Source organism: Heptranchias perlo, chromosome 15 (assembly GCF_035084215.1).
Source record: "Heptranchias perlo isolate sHepPer1 chromosome 15, sHepPer1.hap1, whole genome shotgun sequence".
Taxonomy (NCBI): Eukaryota; Metazoa; Chordata; class Chondrichthyes; order Hexanchiformes; family Hexanchidae; genus Heptranchias; species Heptranchias perlo.
The window spans coordinates 1664446-1685822 of NC_090339.1; the positions used below are offsets into that span (position 1 = coordinate 1664446).

Here is a 21377-nt window from a genome sequence, read left to right on the forward strand (position 1 = left end):
TCTAAAGGTTTCCCAATCACTGAGGTTAAACTGACTGGCCTGTAGTTGCTGAGTTTATCCTTACACATTTTTTGAACAAGGGTGTAACATTTGCAATTCTCCAGTCCTCTGACACCACCCCTGTATCTAAGGATGTTTGGAAGATTATGGCCAGTACCTCCGCAATTTCCACCCTTACTTCCCTCAGCAACCTAGAATGTATCACATCCGGACCGGGTGACTTATCTACTTTAAGCACAGCCAGCCTTTCTAGTATAACTTCTTTATCAATTTTTAGCCCATCCAGCATCTCAACTACATCTTCCTTTACTGTGACTCTGGCAGCATCTTCTTCCTTGGTAAAAACAGATACAAAGTTCTCATTTAGTACCTCGGCCATCCCCTCTGCCTCCATGAGTAGATCTCCTTTTTGGTCCTTAATCGACCCCACCCCTTCTCTTACTGCCCGTTTACTGTTTACATGCCTGTAGAAGACCTTTGGATTCCCTTTATGTTAGTTGCCAGTCTATTCTCCTTCTCTCTATTTGCCCCTCTTATTTCCTTTCTCACTTCCCCTCTGAACTTTCTATATTCTGCCTGGTTCTCACTTGTTTTAACAACCTGACATCTGTCATACACCCCTTTTTTCTGCTTCATCTTACTCAGTCTCTTCCGTTAGCCAGGGAGCTCTGGCTTTAGTTGCCCTACCTTTCTGCCTCTTGGGAATGTGCCTAGACTGTACCCGAACCATCTCCTCTTTAAAGGCCGCCCATTGTTCAATTTCAGTTTTGCCTGCCAATCTTTGATTCCAATTTCCAGATCCGTTCTCAACCCATTGAAATTGACCCTCCTCCAATTAAGTATTTCATAGAATCATAGAAAGGTTACTGTATGGAAGGAGGCCATTTGGCCCATCGAGTCTGTGTCGGCTCTCTGCAAGAGCCATCCAGCTAGTCCCACTCCCCCACCCTATCCCCGTAGCCCTGCAAATTTTGTCCTTTCAAGTACTTATCATCTGCCTCCACCACCCCCTCGGGCAGTGCATTCCAGATCCTAACCACTCGCTGTGTAAAAAAGTTTTTCCTCATGTCACCTTTGGTTCTTTTGCCAATCACCTTAAATCTATGTCCTCTGGTTCTTGACCCTTCCACCATGGAAACAGTCTCTCTCTATCTACTCTGTCTCGACCCTTCATGATTTTGAACACCTCTATCAAATCTCCTCTCAACCTTCTCTGTTCCAAAGAGAACAACCCCAGCTTTTCCAGTCTATCCACTGAAGTCCCTCATCCCTGGAATCATTCTACTAAATCTCTTCTGCACCCTCTCTAAGGCCTTCACATCTTTCCTAAAATGCGGTGCCCAGAACTGGGCACAATACTCCAGTTGTGGTCGAACCAGTGTTTTATGAAGGTTTATCATATCCTCCTTGCTTTTGTACTCTATGCCTCTATTTATAAAGCCCAGGATCCCGTATGCTTTTTTAACCATTTTCTCAACCTGCCCTGCCACCTTCCAACGATTTGTGCACAAATACACCCAGATCTCTCTGTTCCTGTACCTCTTTTAGAATTGTGCCCTCTAGTTTATATTGCCTCTCCTCGTTCTTCCTACCGAAATTTGTTACTTCTCATTTTTCTGCGTTAAATTTCATCTGCCACGTGTCCGCCCATTCCACCAGCCTGTCTATATCCTCTTAAAATCTATCACTATCCTTCTCACTGTTCACTACACTTTCAAGTTTTGTATCATCTGCAGATTTTGAAATTGTGCCCTGTAAACCCAAGTCCAAGTCATTAATATATATCAAGAAAAGCAGTGGTCCCAGCACCGACCCCTGGGGAACACCACTGTACACCTCCCTCCAGTCCGAAAAACAACCGCTCTCCACTACTCTCTGTTTCCTGTTACTTAGCCAATTTTGTATCCATGCTGCTACTGCCTTCTTTGCTCCTCGTTTCCTTTTCAGTTCCCCTCTGAACTTTCCATATTCAGCCTGGGTCTCACTTGTGATATCAACCTGACATCTCTCATATGCCCATTTTTTTTGATTCATCTTACTCTCTATCTCTTTTGCCATCCAAGGAGATCTGGCTTTAGTTGCCCTACCCTTTCTCCCTTGCGGGAATGTGCCTACACCAAACCTGAACCATCTCCTCTTTAAAGGCCGCCCATTGTTCAATTACAGTTTTTCCTGCCAATCTTTGATTCCAATTTACCCGGGCCAGATCTGTTCTCATCCCACTGAAATTAGCCCTCCTCCAATTGAGTATTTTTGCTTTAGAGTGGTCCGTGTCCTTTTCCATAGTTATTCTAAACCTTATGATACTATGATCGCTGCTCCCTAAATGTTCCCCCACTTACAATTGCTCCACTTGGCCCACCTCATTCCCCAGAACCAGATCCAGCAATGCCTCCTTCCTCATTGGGCCCGAAACGTACTGGTCAAAAAGTTCTCCTGAACACATTTCAAAAATTCCCCCCCCTCTTTGCTCCTTATATTATTACTATCCCAGTCTACATTAGGATAGTTGAAATCCCCCATTATCACTACTCTATGGTTTTTGCAGCTCTGTAATTTCCCTGCAAATTTGCTCCTTTATATCCTTCCCACTAGTTAGTGGCCTATAGAACACGCCCAGTACAGTAATGGCACCTCTATTGTTCCTTAACTCTAAACAGATAGATTCTGTCCTTGACCCCTCCAGGGCGTCCTCTCTCTCCAGCGGTGCAACATTCTCCTTAATCAATACTACCAACTGTCCCCCTCCTTTCTTCCCTTTCCTGAACACCTTGTATCCAGGAATATTTAGTACCCAATCCTGCCCTTTTTTGAGCTAAGTCTCCGTTATCCCCCCACCAGGACATCATATTCCCATGTGGCTAATTGTGCCTGCAGCTCACCAACCTTGTTTTCCATGCTTCGTGCATTTACACACATGCACTCTAAATCTATCTTAGACTTTTTTGTACTCCCTTAGTCTGATCCCACCTAATACCGTACTAATTCTTGCTCTAGTGCTATCTTCCTCTCCCAATCCTTTGTGAATCTTGCTTCTCTTTTCCAATGCTACATCCTGGTGCCCATCCCCCTGCCAAATTAGTTTAACCTCCGCGAGGAGATTGGTCCCAGCCCTGTTGAGGCACAACCCGTCCGGCCTGTACAGGTCCCACTTCCCCCCAGAACCAGTCCCAATGCCCCAGGAATCTAAAGCCCTCCCTTCTGCACCATCTCTCCAGCCACACATTCATCTGCTCCATCCTCCTATTTCTATACTCATTAGCGCATAGCATCGGCAGTAATCCGGAGATTACTACCTTTGAGGTCCTGCTTCTTAATCTCTTTCCTAACTCCTTAAAATCTGGCTGCAGGACCTCATCCCTCTTTCTATCTATGTCGTTGGTACCGATATGGACTACGACCTCTGGCTATTCACCCTCGCCTCCCCCAGAATGTTCTGCCGTCGCTCAGTGACATCTTTGACTCTGGCACCAGGGAGGCAACATACCATCCTGGAATCTCGTTTGCGGCTGCAGAAACGCCTGTCTGTTCCCCGAACTATAGAATCCCTGATCACCATCGCTCTCCTGTCCTTTCTCCTCCCCCCCTACCCGTTCAGCTGAGCCACCCTTGGTGCTGTGGTCTTGGCTGTGGCTGCAATCCCCAGAGGAACCCTCCTCGGACACTCCTTTTACACTGCGTTCATCTCTCGGACTCCCCCCCCCCCCCCCCCCCCCACCCCGCTTTTGGACCCTCCTTTTACACTGCGCTCACCTCTCGGACTCTCCTCCCGCTCTCGGACTCTTTTACACTGCGCTCACCTCTCGGACTCTCCTCCCGCCCTCGGACTCTCCTTTTACACTACTCTAGATTGCTCCTTGTCCTTTTCCATAGCTAATGTAAACCTTATGATATTATGATCGCTGTTCCCTAAATGTTCCCCCATTGACACTTGCTCCACTTGACCCACCTCATTCCCCGGAACCAGATCCACCAATGCCTCCTTCCTCATTGGCCCGGAAACAGACTGATCAAGAAAGTTCTCCTGAATTCACTTCAGAAAAAATTCCCCCTCTCTGCCCTTTACACTATTACTCTTTTATTTTAAGGATAATTGAAGTCCCCCATTGTGGCTCTTCCAACTCTTGCATCTCTCTCTAATTTCCCTGCATATTTGCTCCTATATTCTTCCCACTATGGCCTTATTAACCTGCGTCGCTACTTTCAGTGATTTGTGTATCTGTATCCTGAGATCTCTTTGCTCCTCTATCTCATTTAGACTCTTATTATCCAAGCAGTACGTGGCTTCCTTATTCTTCCCACCAAAATGCGTCGCCTCACACTTTTCTATATGAAATTCATTTGCCAATTACACACCTATTCTGTAAGTTTATTAATGTCCTCTTACATTTTGATTCATTTGCCAATTACACACCTATTCTGTAAGTTTATTAATGTCCTCTTACATTTTGATGCATTCTTTCTTTGTATTAACTACACCCCCCAATTTTGTGTCGTCCGCAAATTTTGAAATTGTACTTCCGATTCCCGAGTCCAAATCATTAATGTAAATTATGAACAACAGTGGTCCCAGCACCGATCCCTACACCACTTCCCACCTTTTGCCAGCCTGAGTACCTACCCTTTACCCCTATTCTCTGTTTTCTGTTTTGTAACCAGCTTGCTATCCATCCTGCTACTTGTCCCTTGACTCCAAATGCTCTGACCTTAGTCATGAATCTACTCTGCGGTACCTTATCGAAGGCCTTTTGAAAATCCAAACATATTACATCTACTGCATTACCCTTGTCTACTCTTTGTTACTTCTTCAAACAATTCAGTAAGGCTGGTCAAGCATGACCTTCCCTTTTGAAATCCGTGCTGACTATTCTTTATTATATTTTAATTTTCTAATATTTTTCTATTTCATCTTTGAGTAAAGATTTCATTATCTTTCCCACCACCGACGTTAAGCTAACTGGTCTATAGTTCCCTGGACTTGTTCTATCTCCCTTTTTAAATACAGCTCCTTCCTGTCCCAGGACTGGTGCTCGTGTCCCATGAAATGGAACCCCTTCTTCCCACGTCAGTCTTTCAGCCATGCATTCACCTTCCTGATCGGCCTAGCCCATGCCAATTAGCCCGTGGCTCGGGTAGTAATCCCTAGATTACCACCGGTGAGGTCCTGCTTTATAGTTTAGGTCCAGCTTCTGATATTCCCTTAGCTCCACCCTTTTCTTCCCTAATGTCACTGGTCCCAACATGGACCACGACAACTGGATCTTCCCCCTTCCTTTCCAAGTTCCTCTCCAGTTGCTCCGAGATGTCCTTTACCCTTGCACTTGGTAGGCAACAAACCCTCCTGGGCCCTCGGTCGCGACTGCAGAGGACACTATCTATCTCCCTAATTATCGAATCCCCTCTGACTACAAATATTCTATTCTGCTCCTCCCCCCCCCCCACCTTGGACTGCCTCCTGCTCCACAGTGCCATGGTCAGAATTCTGGCTGTCCACCCCGCAGTCTTCATCCTTATCCTCACAGGTAGAAAATACATTGTACTTATTGGACAGGACCAGTGTCTGCGGGACCTCCTTCTCTATCTCTCCAAGGTTCCCCCTACCCTACTGACTGACGGTCACACTCTCCCCTTCCTGGCCCTGTGCTTTCCTCTAAGGTGTGACTGTACTCTGGAGAAAACTATCCAGATATTCCTCCCCCTCCCCCACACTGCCCTGTATCGACGGTGTGTCTTACTGTTAGGTGAGGTGAGCTATACTGCCCTATATCTACAGTGTGTCTTACTGTTAGGTGAGGTGAGCCACACTGCCCTGTATCTACAGTGTGTCTTACTGTTAGGTGAGGTGAGCCACACTGCCCTATATCGACGGTGTGTCTTACTGTTAGGTGAGGTGAGCTATACTGCCCTGTATCTACTTGTATGAGAATATAACTGGGATGTACCAAATGGATCATCTTGTGATCTGGACAGGAGACTCATATATTTTTATCTCGGGAAGGTGATGTTTGGTATGAATTATTAAGCTGTTTATTTCACAGTAAGGTGAACATACACAGCAACAGATTCACTTAATGCAATCGGTAAAACATATCTCCATTTAAAAATATGAAAATAATGATGACACTAAGCTCTCCCACTTCAGAAGGTTGAAACACAATGAGTGCTCTCCATTCTGTCCTGAAGTCCGGGGCAGAACACGCTCTCTCTGCAGGCTCCCACCATTTATCCTTCTCGTACCATTTTGCTGTAAGTAGTATTGTTCACAGGAAGAAGGGGCTTGGTTGCTGACTGCAGCTCTTGACTGGGGCTTGGCTTGAAGCAGAAGCAGTGTAAGCGTACCTCTCCCTTTCAAGCTAGCTTTGTGAAAAGCTCAACAGGTGTGGATATCCCATCCCCCCGCCGTAAGGGTGTTGAGATCCCCTGGGATGAGATATCAGCTCCCCTGCTGTTTCCGATCTCTGGGTAATTGTGTCAAATGTTTGTTTTTCAGCAAATCTCAGCAGCTGTCCTCATTAAACCTGAGCAAATCTACTTTGTTTAAAAAACCCAAAACTGCAACTTTCTTTTCCAAATCCTTTCTGTGAAAAATTGGTCAAAAGATACTGAAAAATGACAGTGATCCATTTTGATTTTGTACAATTTTGTGTGTTGCCAGAGATGGCTGTGGCAAACTGTGACCTGTGTACATGTGATTGGAGCATCACTATTAGAAATGATTCTGACTTGTGGGAATTGTGGTTGTTTTTCTCTCTAGGCAGCAGCAGGATGCAGAGTATGTGGACGAGGGCAGACCTGCTCTCCAGCAGCGGGACGCCTGCTGGAGCCGAAGGAATACTTCGGCAATTCACCAGCAGTCATCGCAAAACAGCCTGAGTGTGGATCCAGATCTGCAGATTCCTAAAGAACTTACACGAGCCAGTAAGGGAAATCTATTAAAGAAAGTGAGTAGAAACAACGCCAAAACAAAAGCAAAATACTACAAATGTTGGAAATCTGAAATAAAAGCAGAAAGTGCCTGGTTCACTCAGCAAGACAGGCAGCATCTGTGGAGAGAGGAACAGAGTTAATGTTTCAGGCAGATGACCTTTCCTTAGAACTGGAAGATGTTAGAGATTAACAGCTTTTAAGCAAGTACAGACAATTCGACAAACATTACCGATGGTGTAGTAGTTAAAAGTAGCACCCTAAGCAGTACAGATCAGAAGAGCTGATTTAGTTGATTTCAACCACGGCAGTAGATGGGGTGCTACAATTAGTGTCAGTGTAGGGAGGTGGAAATCGGCCATGGTTCTTACTCCCAATCACGATCCAGTGACTCTTCCTAGAATGTGTGCCTGCACATGGATCGGGCATGGTTATGATGGTGGAATTATAGAATCATAGAAAGATTACAGCACGGAAGGAGGCCGTTCGGCCCATCGAGTCCATGCAGGCTCTCTGCAAGAGCAAACCAGCGAGTCCCACTCCACCATCCTTTTCCCCCTGGCCCTGCAAATTTTTTCCCTTCAAGTACTTATCCAGTTCCCCTTTGAAGGCCATGATTGAATCTGCCTCCACCACCCCCTCGGGCACTTCATTCCAGATCATAATCACTCGCTGTGTAAAAAAAAGTTTTTCCTCATGTTGCCTTTGGTTCTTTTGCCAATCACCTTAAATCTATGTCCTCTGGTTCTTGACCCTTCTGCCAATGAGAACAGTTTCTCTCTATCTACTCTGTCTAGACCTCTCATGATTTTGAATACCTCTATCAAATCTAATCTCAACCTTCTCTGTTCCAAGGAGAACAACCCCAGCTTCTCCAGTCTATCCACGTAACTAAAGTCCCTCATCCCTGGAATCGTTCTAGTAAATCTCTTCTGCACCCTCTCTAAGGCCTTCACATCCTTCCAAAAGTGCGGTGCCCAGAACTGGACACAATACTCCAGTTGTGGTCGAACCAGTGTTTTATAAAGGTTCATTATAACTTCCTTGATTTTGTACTCTATGCCTCTATTTATAAAGCCTAGGATCCCGTATGCTTTTTTAACCACTTTCTCAATCTGCCCTCCCACCTTCAACGGTTTCTGCACATATACCTCTAGATCTCTCTGTTCCTGTACCCCTTTTAGAATTGTGCCCTCTAGTTTATATTGCCTCTCCTCGTTCTTCCTACCGAAATGTATCACTTCACACTTCGTTGTGTTAAATTTCATCTGCCACGTGTCCGCCCATTCCACCAGCCTGTCTATATCCTCTTGAAGTCTATCACTATCCTCCTCACTGTTCACTACCCTTCCAAGTTTTATGTCATCTGCAAATTTTGAAATTTTGCCCTGTACACCCAAGTCCAAGTCATGAATATATATCAAGAAAAGCAGTGGTCCCAACACCGACCCCTGGGGAACACCACTGTACACCTCCCTCCAGTCCGATAAAGAACCATTCACCACTACTCTCTGTTTCCTGTCACTTAGCCAATTTCGTATCCATGCTGCCACTGCCCCCTTTATTCCATGGGCTTCAACTTTGATGACAAGCCTATTATGTGGCACTTTATCAAATGCCTTTTGAAAGTCCTTAAACACCACATCAGCTGCATTGCCCTCATCTAACCTCTCTGTTGCTTCATCAAAAAACTCAGTCAGGTTAGTTAAACATGATTTGCCTTTAACAAATCCGTGCTGGCTTTCCTTTATTAATCCACACTTGTCCAAGTGACTATTAAGTTTATCCCGGATTATCATAGAGTCATAGAAGTTTACAACATGGAAACAGGCCCTTCGGCCCAACATGTCCATGTCGCCCAGTTTATACCACTAAGCTAGTCCCAGTTGCCAGCACTTGGCCCATATCCCTCTATACCCATCTTACCCATGTAACTGTCCAAATGCTTTTTAAAAGACAAAATTGTACCCGCCTCTACTACTGCCTCTGGCAGCTCGTTCCAGATACTCACCACCCTTTGAGTGAAAAAATTGCCCCTCTGGACCCTTTTGTATCTCTCCCCTCTCACCTTAAATCTATGCCCCCTCGTTATAGACTCCCCTACCTTTGGGAAAAGATTTTGACTATCTACCTTATCTATGCCCCTCATTATTTTATAGACTTCTATAAGATCACCCCTTAACCTCCTACTCTCCAGGGAAAAAAGTCTCAGTCTATCCAACCTCTCCCTATAAGTCAAACCATCAAGTCCCGGTAGCATCCTAGTAAATCTTTTCTGCACTCTTTCTAGTTTAATAATATCCTTTCTATAATAGGGTGACCAGAACTGTACACAGTATTCCAAGTGTGGCCTAACTAATGTCTTGTACAACTTCAACAAGACATCCCAACTCCTGTATTCAATGTTCTGACCAATGAAACCAAGCATGCTGAATGCCTTCTTCACCACCCTATCCACCTGTGACTCCACTTTCAAGGAGCTATGAACCTGTACTCCTCGATCTCTTTGTTCTATAACTCTCCCCAACGCCCTACCATTAACGGAGTAGGTCCTGGCCCGATTCGATCTACCAGAATGCATCACCTCACATTTATCTAAATTAAACTCCATCTGCCATTCATCAGCCCACTGGCCCAATTTATCAAGATCCCGTTGCAATCCTCGATAACCTTCTTCACTGTCCACAATGCCACCAATCTTGGTGTCATCTGCAAACTTACTAACCATGCCTCCTAAATTCTCATCCAAATCATTAATATAAATATCAAATAACAGCGGACCCAGCATCGATCCCTGAGGCACACCGCTGGTCACAGGCCTCCAATTTGAAAAACAACCCTCTACAACCACCCTCTGTCTAAAAGTTTCCCCACCACCAAGGTTAAACTGACTGGCCTGTAGTTGCTGGGTTTATCCTTACACCCTTTTTTGAACAAGGTTGTCGCATTTGCAATTCTCCAGTCCTCTGGCACCACCCTCCTATCTACGGATATTTGGAAGATTATGGCCAGCACCTCCGCAATTTCCACCCTTACTTCCCTCAGCAACCTAGGATGCATCCCATCCGGACCGGGTGACTTATCTACTTTAAGTACAGCCAGCCTTTCTAGTACCTCCTCTTTATCAATTTTTAGCCCATCCAGTATCTCAACTATCTCTTCTTTTACTGTGACCGTCTAGGATGACACATGAAGAATGGACCCTTGAGTGAGGTACTGGAGGGTGGCTAGAGCTGATGAAACTTTACCCGAATGAGTGTGAGCTCCTTCAGGAGAGTAGGGGTGGGGAGAAATAACTACACTATATCAGATCATTCACACCTGCTATAATCCTAGTCTTCCAGTGGTGATCATTTGCTCTGGCTGGTTGTTTGTGGTGACATCTCAACTGAATGTGAGAAGGTTTTTTTTCTCAACACATTTGAAGGTTTTGCTAGAAATACTGACCAGAGCAAATCGTCCTGTATTTCTCACAACGTTGCTAAAGAAACTACTAGAAAGGCTGGCTGTACTTAAAGTAGATAAGTCACCCCGGTCCGGATGGGACGCATCCTAGGTTGCTGAGAGAAGTAAGGGTGGAAATTGCAGAGGTACTGGCCATAATCTTCCAACTGCTGAACTGATCGAGGTTATAGGGGAACATTTTGAGGGGCATGAGCTAATCTGAGTCAACCTGGTTTCAGGAATGAGTGGTCGTGCTTGATTATTTGATTTGATTTCTTTGAGGTGTCAGATCTAATAAATGGGGAGAAGCAGCACTTGTTGTCGACTAGATTTCAGGAAGGCATCTGACACTGTCCCAACATAAGGTCCAAGCCCATGGGATAAATGGGAACGTGTTAAAATGGATTGGCAAATGGTTGGTTGGCAGATAACATAGGAACAGTAGGAGGCCATTCAACCCCTCGAGCCTGTTCCGCCACTCAATTAGATCATGGCTGATCTGTATCTTAACTCCATTTACTCACCTTGGTTCTGTTTCCCATAATGCCCTTGCCTGACAAAAATCTATCAATTTCAGTTTTGAAATTTTCAATTGGCCCCTCCCTTGGGGGAGAGAGTTCCAGATTTCCACAACCTTTTGCGTGAAGAAGTGATTCCTGACATCACCCCTGAATGGCCTGGCTCAAGTTTTAAGGTTTTGCCCCCTTGTTCTGGACTCCCCCCACCAGAGGAAATAGTTTCTCTCTATCTACCCTATCAAATCCTTTAATCATCTTAAATATCTCAATTAGATCACCCCTTAATCTTCTATACTCGAGGGAATACAAGCCTAATCTGTACAGCCTGTCCTCATAATTTAGCCCTTTTAGCCCCGGTATCATTCTGGTGAATCTGCGCTGCACCCCCTCCAAGGCCAATATATCCTTCCTGAGGTGCGGTGCCCAGAACTGAACGCAGTCTCCAGATGGGGTCTAACCAGAGCTCTGTACAACTGGAACATCACTTCCTCCCCTTTGTATTCCAGCTCTCTTGAGATAAAGGCCAACATTCCATTCGCCTTTTTTATTATTTTTTGTATCTGTCCACTAGCTTTTAATGATTTCTGTACTTGGACCCCTGAATCTCTCTGCTCCTCCACAGTTCCGAGCTTCTCACCATTTAGAAATTAATCTGATCCACTTTCTGAAGTCCAAAGTGGATGACCTCACATTTCCCCACATTGAACTCCATCTGCCCCAGTTTTGCCCACTCACTGAATCTATCAATGTCCCTCTGCAACTTTCTGCTCCTATCTACACTATTTACTGTGCCACCAAACTTGGTGTCGTCAGCAAACTTGGGTACGTGCTCAGTCACTCTGTCCCTAATAACAGATTCTAATAACTTCCCCACAACAGATGTTAGACTAATAGGCCTATAATTTCCTGGTTTATCTCTGACATCAGTGACATTGGCAATTTTCAAATCCAAGGGAACAATTCCTGAATCGAGAGTTTTGGAAGATCATGATTGGAGCATCTACAATTTCCTCACCACCTTTTAATTCCCTGGGGTAGAAACCATCGAGCCCGAGAGATTTATCCGTCTTTAGTCTCATTATTTTCTCCATCACCATTTTTTGACTTATATTAAATCTAGTAAGTTCCTCCCCTTGATTTATTTTTACTTTCCCTGTTTCTCTGGTACTTTATCCTCATCCTCTACTGTGAAGACTGATACAAAGTAAGTATTTAGCAAGTCTGCCATTGAGCGGTAGCAGATGGGCAGCCATTTACCAGGGGAGTGCCACCAGGTTCAGTGTTGGGGCCACTGTTGCCTATCACTTCATTAAATGATTTAGAGGAAAGAATTATATCCAAATTTGCAGACGATGCCAAATTGGAATCAGTGGCCAATGATGACTATCAATGCAAACAAATTCAAAAGGACCTCGACAAACTCAATCAGTCTGGACTCTGCCGGAGACGGTTAGTCTGGACTCTGACAAAGATAGTCAGTCTGGACTCTGACAAGGACGGTCAGTCTGGACTCTGACGGAGACGGTCAGTCTGGACTCTGACGGAGACGGTCAGTCTGGACTCTGCCGGAGACGGTCAGTCTGGACTCTGCCGGAGACGGTCAGTCTGGACTCTGCCGGAGACGGTCAGTCTGGACTCTGCCGGAGACGGTCAGTCTGGACTCTGCCGGAGACGGTCAGTCTGGACTCTGCCGGAGACGGTCAGTCTGGACTCTGCCGGAGACGGTCAGTCTGGACTCTGCCGGAGACGGTCAGTCTGGACTCTGCCGGAGACGGTCAGTCTGGACTCTGCCGGAGACGGTCAGTCTGGACTCTGCCGGAGACGGTCAGTCTGGACTCTGCCGGAGACGGTCAGTCTGGACTCTGCCGGAGACGGTCAGTCTGGACTCTGCCGGAGACGGTCAGTCTGGACTCTGCCGGAGACGGTCAGTCTGGACTCTGCCGGAGACGGTCAGTCTGGACTCTGCCGGAGACGGTCAGTCTGGACTCTGCCGGAGACGGTCAGTCTGGACTCTGCCGGAGACGGTCAGTCTGGACTCTGCCGGAGACGGTCAGTCTGGACTCTGCCGGAGACGGTCAGTCTGGACTCTGCCGGGGACGGTCAGTCTGGACTCTGCCGGGGACGGTCAGTCTGGACTCTGCCGGAGACGGTTAGTCTGGACTCTTGACGGGGACGGTTAGTCTGGACTCTGACGGAGACAATGGGCTCAATTTTAGGGAGAAATTGCGGGTGCGTTGAAGGCAGGGGGGCTCCGGATCGGGTTCAGAAGCCGGCTCCAACCCGCCGACTTCCGAGTTCCTAGACACACCTGTGTGTGCGCTGGCGCCTGAAACTGGAAATCCCGTCGACAATTAAAGCTGGCGGGATGACAGTTAAAGAGCCAAATGTACCTCATTGAGGTACTTAAGGCACTTTACTCATGACAGCTTACGTGATTGTAACGATTTTTAACTTACCTGGGCGGCTTGCCCACCGCTTCTGATTCATGCCTGGTGAAGGGCCGGATCAGGGAACAAGAAACAAAATAAAGTACATCGAAAACCATAGAAGGAAGTTAAAACAAAAAATCAACCTACCTTTCCACCCGACTCCGATGTCCGATGTCTCCCTCTCCGTGTCCCCCTCTTCACCCACCCCCCCCCGATGTCCTCCCGATCTTCCCCTCTCCTCCCCGGATCTTCCCCTTGCCCCTCCCCCCTGCTCCTCCCCTCTCCTCCCCGATCTTCTCCCTCCCCCTCCGACCTTCCCCTCCCCCCCCGATCCTCCCCTCTCCCCTCCCCGACCTTCCACACTCCCCCTCCGATCTTCCCCTCCCCCCCCCCCGCCCCCGATCTTCCCCTCTCTCCCCCCCCCCCCCCCCCCCCGACCTTCATCTCCCCCCCGAACTTCCCCTCTCCCCCCCGAACTTCCCCTCTCCCTCCCCGATCCTCCCCTCTTCCCCCGATCTTCCCCTCTCCCCCCCTGATCTTCCCCTCTCCCCCCCGATCATCCACCCGCCCCCACCCCGATCATCCACCCTCCCCCCGATCTTCCTCTCCCCCAGATCATCTACCTTCCCCCCCCCGATCTTACTCTCCCACCCCCCCGATCTTCCTCCCCCCCGATCTTCCTCCCCCTCGATCTTCCTCCCCCCGATCTTCCTCCCCCTCGATCTTCCTCCCCCCGATCTTCCTCCCCCCCGATCTTCCTCCCCCCCGATCTTCCTCCCCCCCGATCTTCCTCCCCCCCGATCTTCCTCCCCCCCGATCTTCCTCCCCCCCGATCTTCCTCCCCCCCGATCTTCCTCCCCCCCGATCTTCCTCCCCCCCGATCTTCCTCCCCCCCGATCTTCCTCCCCCCCGATCTTCCTCCCCCCCCGATCTTCCTCCCCCCCCGATCTTCCTCCCCCCCCGATCTTCCTCCCCCCCCGATCTTCCTCTCCCCCCCCGATCTTCCTCTTCCCCCCCCCCGATCTTCCTCCCCCCCCGATCTTCCTCCCCCCCCGATCTTCCTCCCCCCCCGATCTTCCTCCCCCCCCGATCTTCCTCCCCCCCCGATCTTCCTCTCCCCCCCCGATCTTCCTCTCCCCCCCCCGATCTTCCTCTCCCCCCCCCCCGATCTTCCTCTCCCCCCCCCCCCGATCTTCCTCTCCCCCCCCCCCGATCTTCCTCTCCCCCCCCCCCCACGATCTTCCTCTCCCCCCCCCACGATCTTCCTCTTCCCCCCCCCCCCGATCTTCCTCTCCCCCCCCCCCGATCTTCCTCTCCCCCCCCCCCCCGATCTTCCTCTCCCCCCCCCCGATCTTCCTCTCCCCCCCCCCGATCTTCCTCTCCCCCCCCCCGATCTTCCTCTCCCCCCCCCCCGATCTTCCTCTCCCCCCCCCCCCCGATCTTCCTCTCCCCCCCCCGAACTTCCTCTCCCCCCACGATCGTCCCCTTTTCCCCCCCCCCCAACCCGATCTTCCTCTCCAACCCCCCCCCCCCCCGATCATCCACTCTCCCTCCGCTGATCTTCTGTTCTAGCCGACTGGCTGCCGGGCACGAAACCCAGAGAGGACGTTAATCATCAGCAATCGCCCTGCGATCGCATCGGAAATGGTAAGTTTTGTTCATGCGGGTTTACCACACGGACCTTCACCACCCCACTGCCAACCCCCCACCATTTCAAAATTGAGCCCAGTTAGTCTGGACTCTGATGGGAACAGTTGGTCTGGACTCTGACGGGGACAGTTGGTCTGGACTCTGACGGGGACAGTTGGTCTGGACTCTGACGGGGACAGTTGGTCTGGACTCTGACGGAGACAGTTGGTCTGGACTCTAACGGGGACAGTTGGTCTGGACTCTGACGGGGACAGTTGGTCTGGACTCTGACGGAGACAGTTGGTCTGGACTCTGACGGAGACAGTTAGTCCGGACTCTGACGGAGACAGTTGGTCTGGACTCTGACGGAGACAGTTGGTCTGGACTCTGACGGGGACAGTTGGTCTGGACTCTGACGGGGACAGTTGGTCTGGACTCTGACGGAGACAGTTAGTCTGGACTCTGACGGGGACAGTTGGTCTGGACTCTGACGGAGACAGTTAGTCTGGACTCTGACGGGGACAGTTGGTCTGGACTCTGACGGGGACAGTTGGTCTGGACTCTGACGGGGACAGTTAGTCTGGACTCTGACGGAGACAGTTAGTCTGGACTCTGACGGGGACAGTTGGTCTGGACTCTGACGGGGACAGTTGGTCTGGACTCTGACGGGGACAGTTGGTCTGGACTCTGACGGGGACAGTTGGTCTGGACTCTGAAGGGGACAGTTGGTCTGGACTCTGACGGCGACAGTTGGTCTGGACTCTGACGGAGACAGTTAGTCTGGACTCTGACGGGGACAGTTGGTCTGGACTCTGACGGGGACAGTTGGTCTGGACTCTGACGGGGACAGTTAGTCTGGACTCTGACGGAGACAGTTAGTCTGGACTCTGACGGGGACAGTTGGTCTGGACTCTGACGGGGACAGTTGGTCTGGACTCTGACGGGGACAGTTGGTCTGGACTCTGACGGAGACAGTTAGTCTGGACTCTGACGGGGACAGTTGGTCTGGACTCTGACGGGGACAGTTGGTCTGGACTCTGACGGGGACAGTTGGTCTGGACTCTGACGGGGACAGTTGGTCTGGACTCTGACGGAGACAGTTGGTCTGGACTCTGACGGAGACAGTTGGTCTGGACTCTGACGGGGACAGTTGGTCTGGACTCTGACGGGGACAGTTGGTCTGGACTCTGACGGGGACAGTTGGTCTGGACTCTGACGGGGACAGTTGGTCTGGACTCTGACTGGGACAGTTAGTCTGGACTCTGACGGGGACAGTTGGTCTGGACTCTGACTGGGACAGTTAGTCTGGACTCTGACGGGGACAGTTGGTCTGGACTCTGACGGCGACAGTTAGTCTGGACTCTGATGGGGACAGTTAGTCTGGACTCTGACGGGGACAGTTGGTCTGGACTCTGATGGGGACAGTTGGTCTGGACTCTGACGGGGACAGTTGGTCTGGACTCTGATGGGGACAGTTGGTCTGGACTCTGACGGGGACAGTTAGTCTGGACTCTGACGGGGACAGTTGGTCTGGACTCTGACGGGGACAGTTAGTCTGGACTCTGACGGGGACAGTTGGTCTGGACTCTGACGGGGACAGTTGGTCTGGACTCTGACGGGGACAGTTGGTCTGGACTCTGCCCTATCCCTAGGACCAAACCCTATCCTTTCTCACCTCACCAGTGTCCACACAGGGACACACTTCCAGTTGCCGTAACTTGACAGTGATCAAGCGTAGGACTCTGTCAAATTGTTTGCCCCCGTCCCAATCCTGGGATATTGAGCCTAACTGTGGTGATCCTGCTCAGACCCGGCGCAAACAGGCTCATTCAGCACGGACCTGCGACCTGTGACCGAGGACCTGTGTGGCTTTAGTCGTGCACCATACACACCCACTAAGTCATTAGTGAAGTCACAATTACTTGGGGAAGTATCTTCTTAAAAGACGAAGGTTGATTTTTGAGGAGTTTTGTCGGGGTTTGGTTTTTTTTTCTGTATTTTGCTCCATTCCTTAGTTTTGTTTTTGTTGGGTAGAGCCCCATTTTTACGTATTATTGTTCTTTGCCCTCCAACTATCATGTTGACTGGACAAGTCAGGTTGGGCGGGGCGGCGTTGAGGAAGAGTTTATTGAGTGTATTAGGGATGGATTTCTTGAGCAGTATGTAACTGATCCTACAAGGGGGAAAGCAACCTTGGACCTGGTCCTGTGTAATGAGCCAGGATTAATTAGTGATGTCCTAGTTAAGGATCCCCTTGGAATGAGTGACCACAACATGGTTACATTCCATATCCAATTAGAGGGTGAGAAGGTCGGTTCTCAAACAAGCGTACTGAGCTTGAATAGAGGAGACTATGATGGTATGAGAGCGGAATTGATCAAAGTGGACTGGGAAAATAGATTAAAGGGTAAGACGGTACATGAGCAGTGGTGTTCATTCAAGGAGTTATTTTACAACTTTCAAAAAATATATATTCCACTGAGGAAAAAAAGGGTGTAAAAGAAATGACAGCCATCCGTGGCTAAGTAAAGAAATTAAGGATAGTATCCGACTAAAAACAAGGACATAAAAGGTAGCCAAACTTAGTGGGAGGATAGAAGATTGGGAAGTCTTCAAAAAACAGCAAAAAGTAACTAAAGGATTGATTAATAAATTAGCAAAAAATATAAAAACAGATAGCAAGAGTTTCTATAGTTATATAAAAAGAAAAAGGGTGGCTAAGGCAAACATAGGTCCCTTAGAGGATGAGACAGGGAAATTAATGGTGGGAAACATGGAGATGGCAAAAATGCTGAACAAATATTTTGTTTCAGTCTTTACAGTAGAGGACACTAAGAATATCCCAACACTGGACAAACAGGGGGCTCTAGTGGGGGAGGAGCTAAATACGATTCAAATCACTAAGGAATTGGTACTCAGTAAATTAATGGGACTCAAGGCGGATAAATCCCCTGGACCTGATGGCTTCCATCCTAGGGTCTTGAGGGAAGTGGCAGTAGGGATTGTGGAAGCTTTGGTAATAATTTTCCAAAATTCTCTGGACTCGGCAAAGGTCCCGGCAGATTGGAAAACTGCCAATGTAACACCCTTATTTAAAAAGGGTAGTAGGCAGAAGGCTGAACATTATAGACCAGTTAGCCTAACATCTGTGGTGGGTAAAATTTTGGAATCTATTATTAAGGAGACAGTAGCGGAACATTTGGATAAACATAATTTAATAGGACAAAGTCAGCATTGCTTTATGAAGGGGAAGTCATGTCTGACAAATTTGCTTGAGTTCTTTGAGGACATAATGTACAGGGTGGATAAAGGGGAACCAGTGGACGTAGTGTATTTAGACTTCCAGAAGGCATTCGACAAGGTGCCACATAAAAGATTATTGCTCAAGATAAAGAATCACTGGATTGGGGGTAATATTCTGGCATGGGTGGAGGATTGGTTATCTAACAGGAAGCAGAGAGTTGGGATAAATGGTTCATTCTCGGACTGGCAACCTGTAGCCAGTGGTGTTCCGCAGGGGTCGGTGCTGGGTCCCCAACTCTTTACAATCTATATTAACGATTTGGAGAAGGGGACCGAGTGTAACATATCAAAGTTTGCAAATGATACAAAGATGGGAGGGAAAATAGAGAGTGAGGAGGACATAAATAACTTACAAGGGGATATAGACAGGCTGGGTGAGTGGGCGGAGATTTGGCAGATGCAATACAATATTGGAAAATGTGAGGTTATGCACTTTGGCAGGAAAAATCAGAGAGCAAGTTATTATCTTAATGGCGAGAAACTGGAAAGTACTGCAGTACAAAGGGATCTGGGGGTCCTAGTGCAAGAAGATCAAAAAGTTAGTATGCAGGTGCAGCAGGTGATCAAGAAGGCCAACGGAATGTTGGCTTTTATTGCTAGGGGGATAGAATATAAAAACAAGGAGGTATTGCTGCAGTTATATAAGGTATTGGTGAGACCGCACCTGGAATACTGCATACAGTTTTGGTGTCCATACTTAAGAAAAGACATACTTGCTCTCGAGGCAGTACAAAGAAGGTTCACTCGGTTAATCCCGGGGATGAAGGGGTGGACATATGAGGAGAGGTTGAGTAGATTGGGACTCTACTCATTGGAGTTCAGAAGAATGAGAGGCGATCTTATTGAAACATATAATTGTAAACAATTTTACAACACCAAGTTATAGTCCAGCAATTTTATTTTAAATTCACAAGCTTTCGGAGGCTACCTCCTTCGTCAGGTGAACGATGTGAAAATGAAATCCTTGTGATGAAATCGCATTTATAATTCACAGAACAATGCTTGGTGATAACAGACAGTTTTTTCAACTGCCCGTTGCCAAGGCAATCAGTGTGCAGACAGACAGGTGTTACCTGCCAGGTCTCACAGAATATACAAATCACCAAAAAAAACAACAAACAAAAAAAAACAGAGATAGAGAGGTAGAAACATAGAAAAGACAGCAACTGACCCGTTATATTAAAAACAGATAACATTTGTTCGCTGGTGGGGTAACGTGTAGCGTGACATGAACCCAAGATCCCGGTTGAGGCCGTCCTCATGGGTGCGGAACTTGGCTATCAATTTCTGCTCGACAATTGATAGCCAAGTTCCGCACCCATGAGGATGGCCTCAACCGGGATCTTGGGTTCATGTCACGATACACGTTACCCCACCAGCGAACAAATGTTATCTGTTTTTAATATAACGGGTCAGTTGCTGTCTTTTCTATGTTTCTACCTCTCTATCTCTGTTTTTTTTTGTTTGTTGTTTTTTTTTGGTGATTTGTATATTCTGTGAGACCTTGCAGGTAACACCTGTCTGTCTGCACACTGATTGCCTTGGCAACGGGCAGTTGAAAAAACTGTCTGTAATCACCAAGCATTGTTCTGTGAATTATAAATACGATTTCATCTCGAGGATTTCATTTTCACATCGTTCACCTGACGAAGGAGGTAGCCTCCGAAAGCTTGTGAATTTAAAATAAAATTGCTGGACTATAACTTGGTGTTGTAAAATTGTTTACAATTGTCAACCCCAGTCCATCACCGGCATCTCCACATCATGACATCATGAAACATATAAGATTGTGAAGGGGCTTGATCGGGTGGATGCGGTAAGGATGTTCCCAAGGATGGGTGAAACGAGAACTAGGGGGCATAATCTTAGAATAAGGGGCTGCTCTTTCAAAACTGAGATGAGAGAAACTTCTTCACTGAGAGGGTAGTAGGTCTGTGGAATTTGCTGCCCCAGGAAGCTGTGGAAGCTACATCATTAAATAAATTTAAACAGAAATAGACAGTTTCCTAGAAGTAAAGGGAATTAGGGGTTACGGGGAGCAGGCAGGAAATTGGACATGAATTTAGATTTGAGGTTAGGATCAGATCAGCCATGATCTTATTGAATGGCGGAGCAGGCTCGAGGGGCCGATTGGCCTACTCCTGCTCCTATTTCTTTTGTTCTCATGTCCTCTCAAAATCAGGGCCGGAAACTTGATGCTGCCCACCAGCTTCACGGCCTGCAACCCCACTGATGAGGGGTAGATCCTGCCCAGATCCTCTAACCTGAGGGGTCTGGGTACAACCTTAAAGACCCACTTTCACTGTCTACTGTCAGGCAGTGAACCAAGAAATAACAGTCATTTAAATGCTGTTACCCGATAGTCTCAGGAATATGCAAGGGGGAGACGCAAACCTGACATAATCGGAAGTTTGCAGGGCCATGCGGAAAGAGCAGGGGAGTGGGACTAATTGGATAGCTCTTTCCAAGAGCCGGCACAGGCACGATGGGCCGAATGGCCTCCTGTGCTGTAAGAACCTATGATAATGGGTCTCCACCCTTTTTCTGCTTTGCACCTGGTAAATATGTAAGTGTCAAAAGGAGAGGGGACTGGCCCCATTGTATGTTCTGTGACTATTGTGTCAACAGCCTGGGTTCCTTTCTTTATGTCAGCCTGTTGTTAGTCCCATATGCACTGTGCCACTTACCGTAATCTGTCTTCGACAAAAACGCTTATTTTTGTCACATCGCTTACTTTCCGATTCAGTATCAATTTCCCTTTTAAACACCTCGATTGATTTTGTATTTGTGGCCTTCTGGGACAACCCTTTGTGTGAAGAAACTTTTCCTGGATTTGCTTTTAACTGAAATTGTATGATTCAACATGGATTTATGAACGGGAAATCATGTTTGACAAACCTACTGGAGTTTTTTGAGGATGTAACTGGTAGAATAGATAAGGGGGAACCAGTGGATGTGGTTTATTTGGATTTTCAGAAGGCCTTTGATAAAGTCCCACATAAGAGGTAAGAGTTAAAGCACATGGGATTGGGGGTAATATACTGGCATGGATTGAGAATTGGTTAACAGACAGGAAACAGACAGGAGTTCTTTTTCGGGGTGGCAGGCAGTGACTTGTGGGGTACCACAG

The 21377-nt window shown here is 47.8% G+C and overlaps 1 protein-coding gene across 3 annotated transcripts in view; it reads left to right on the top strand.

Annotated features, from left to right (window-relative positions):
- The window catches only part of LOC137332830 (pre-mRNA cleavage complex 2 protein Pcf11-like), a 251676-nt gene that overhangs the window by 89727 nt on the left and 140572 nt on the right, over window positions 1-21377 (top strand). For all 3 annotated transcript variants that reach the window (XM_067996762.1, XM_067996764.1, XM_067996763.1), the window contains exon 6: window positions 6755-6941. In XM_067996762.1, coding sequence (XP_067852863.1) covers window positions 6755-6941 — 187 coding nt within the window. The remainder of the gene's footprint in view (window positions 1-6754; window positions 6942-21377) is intronic.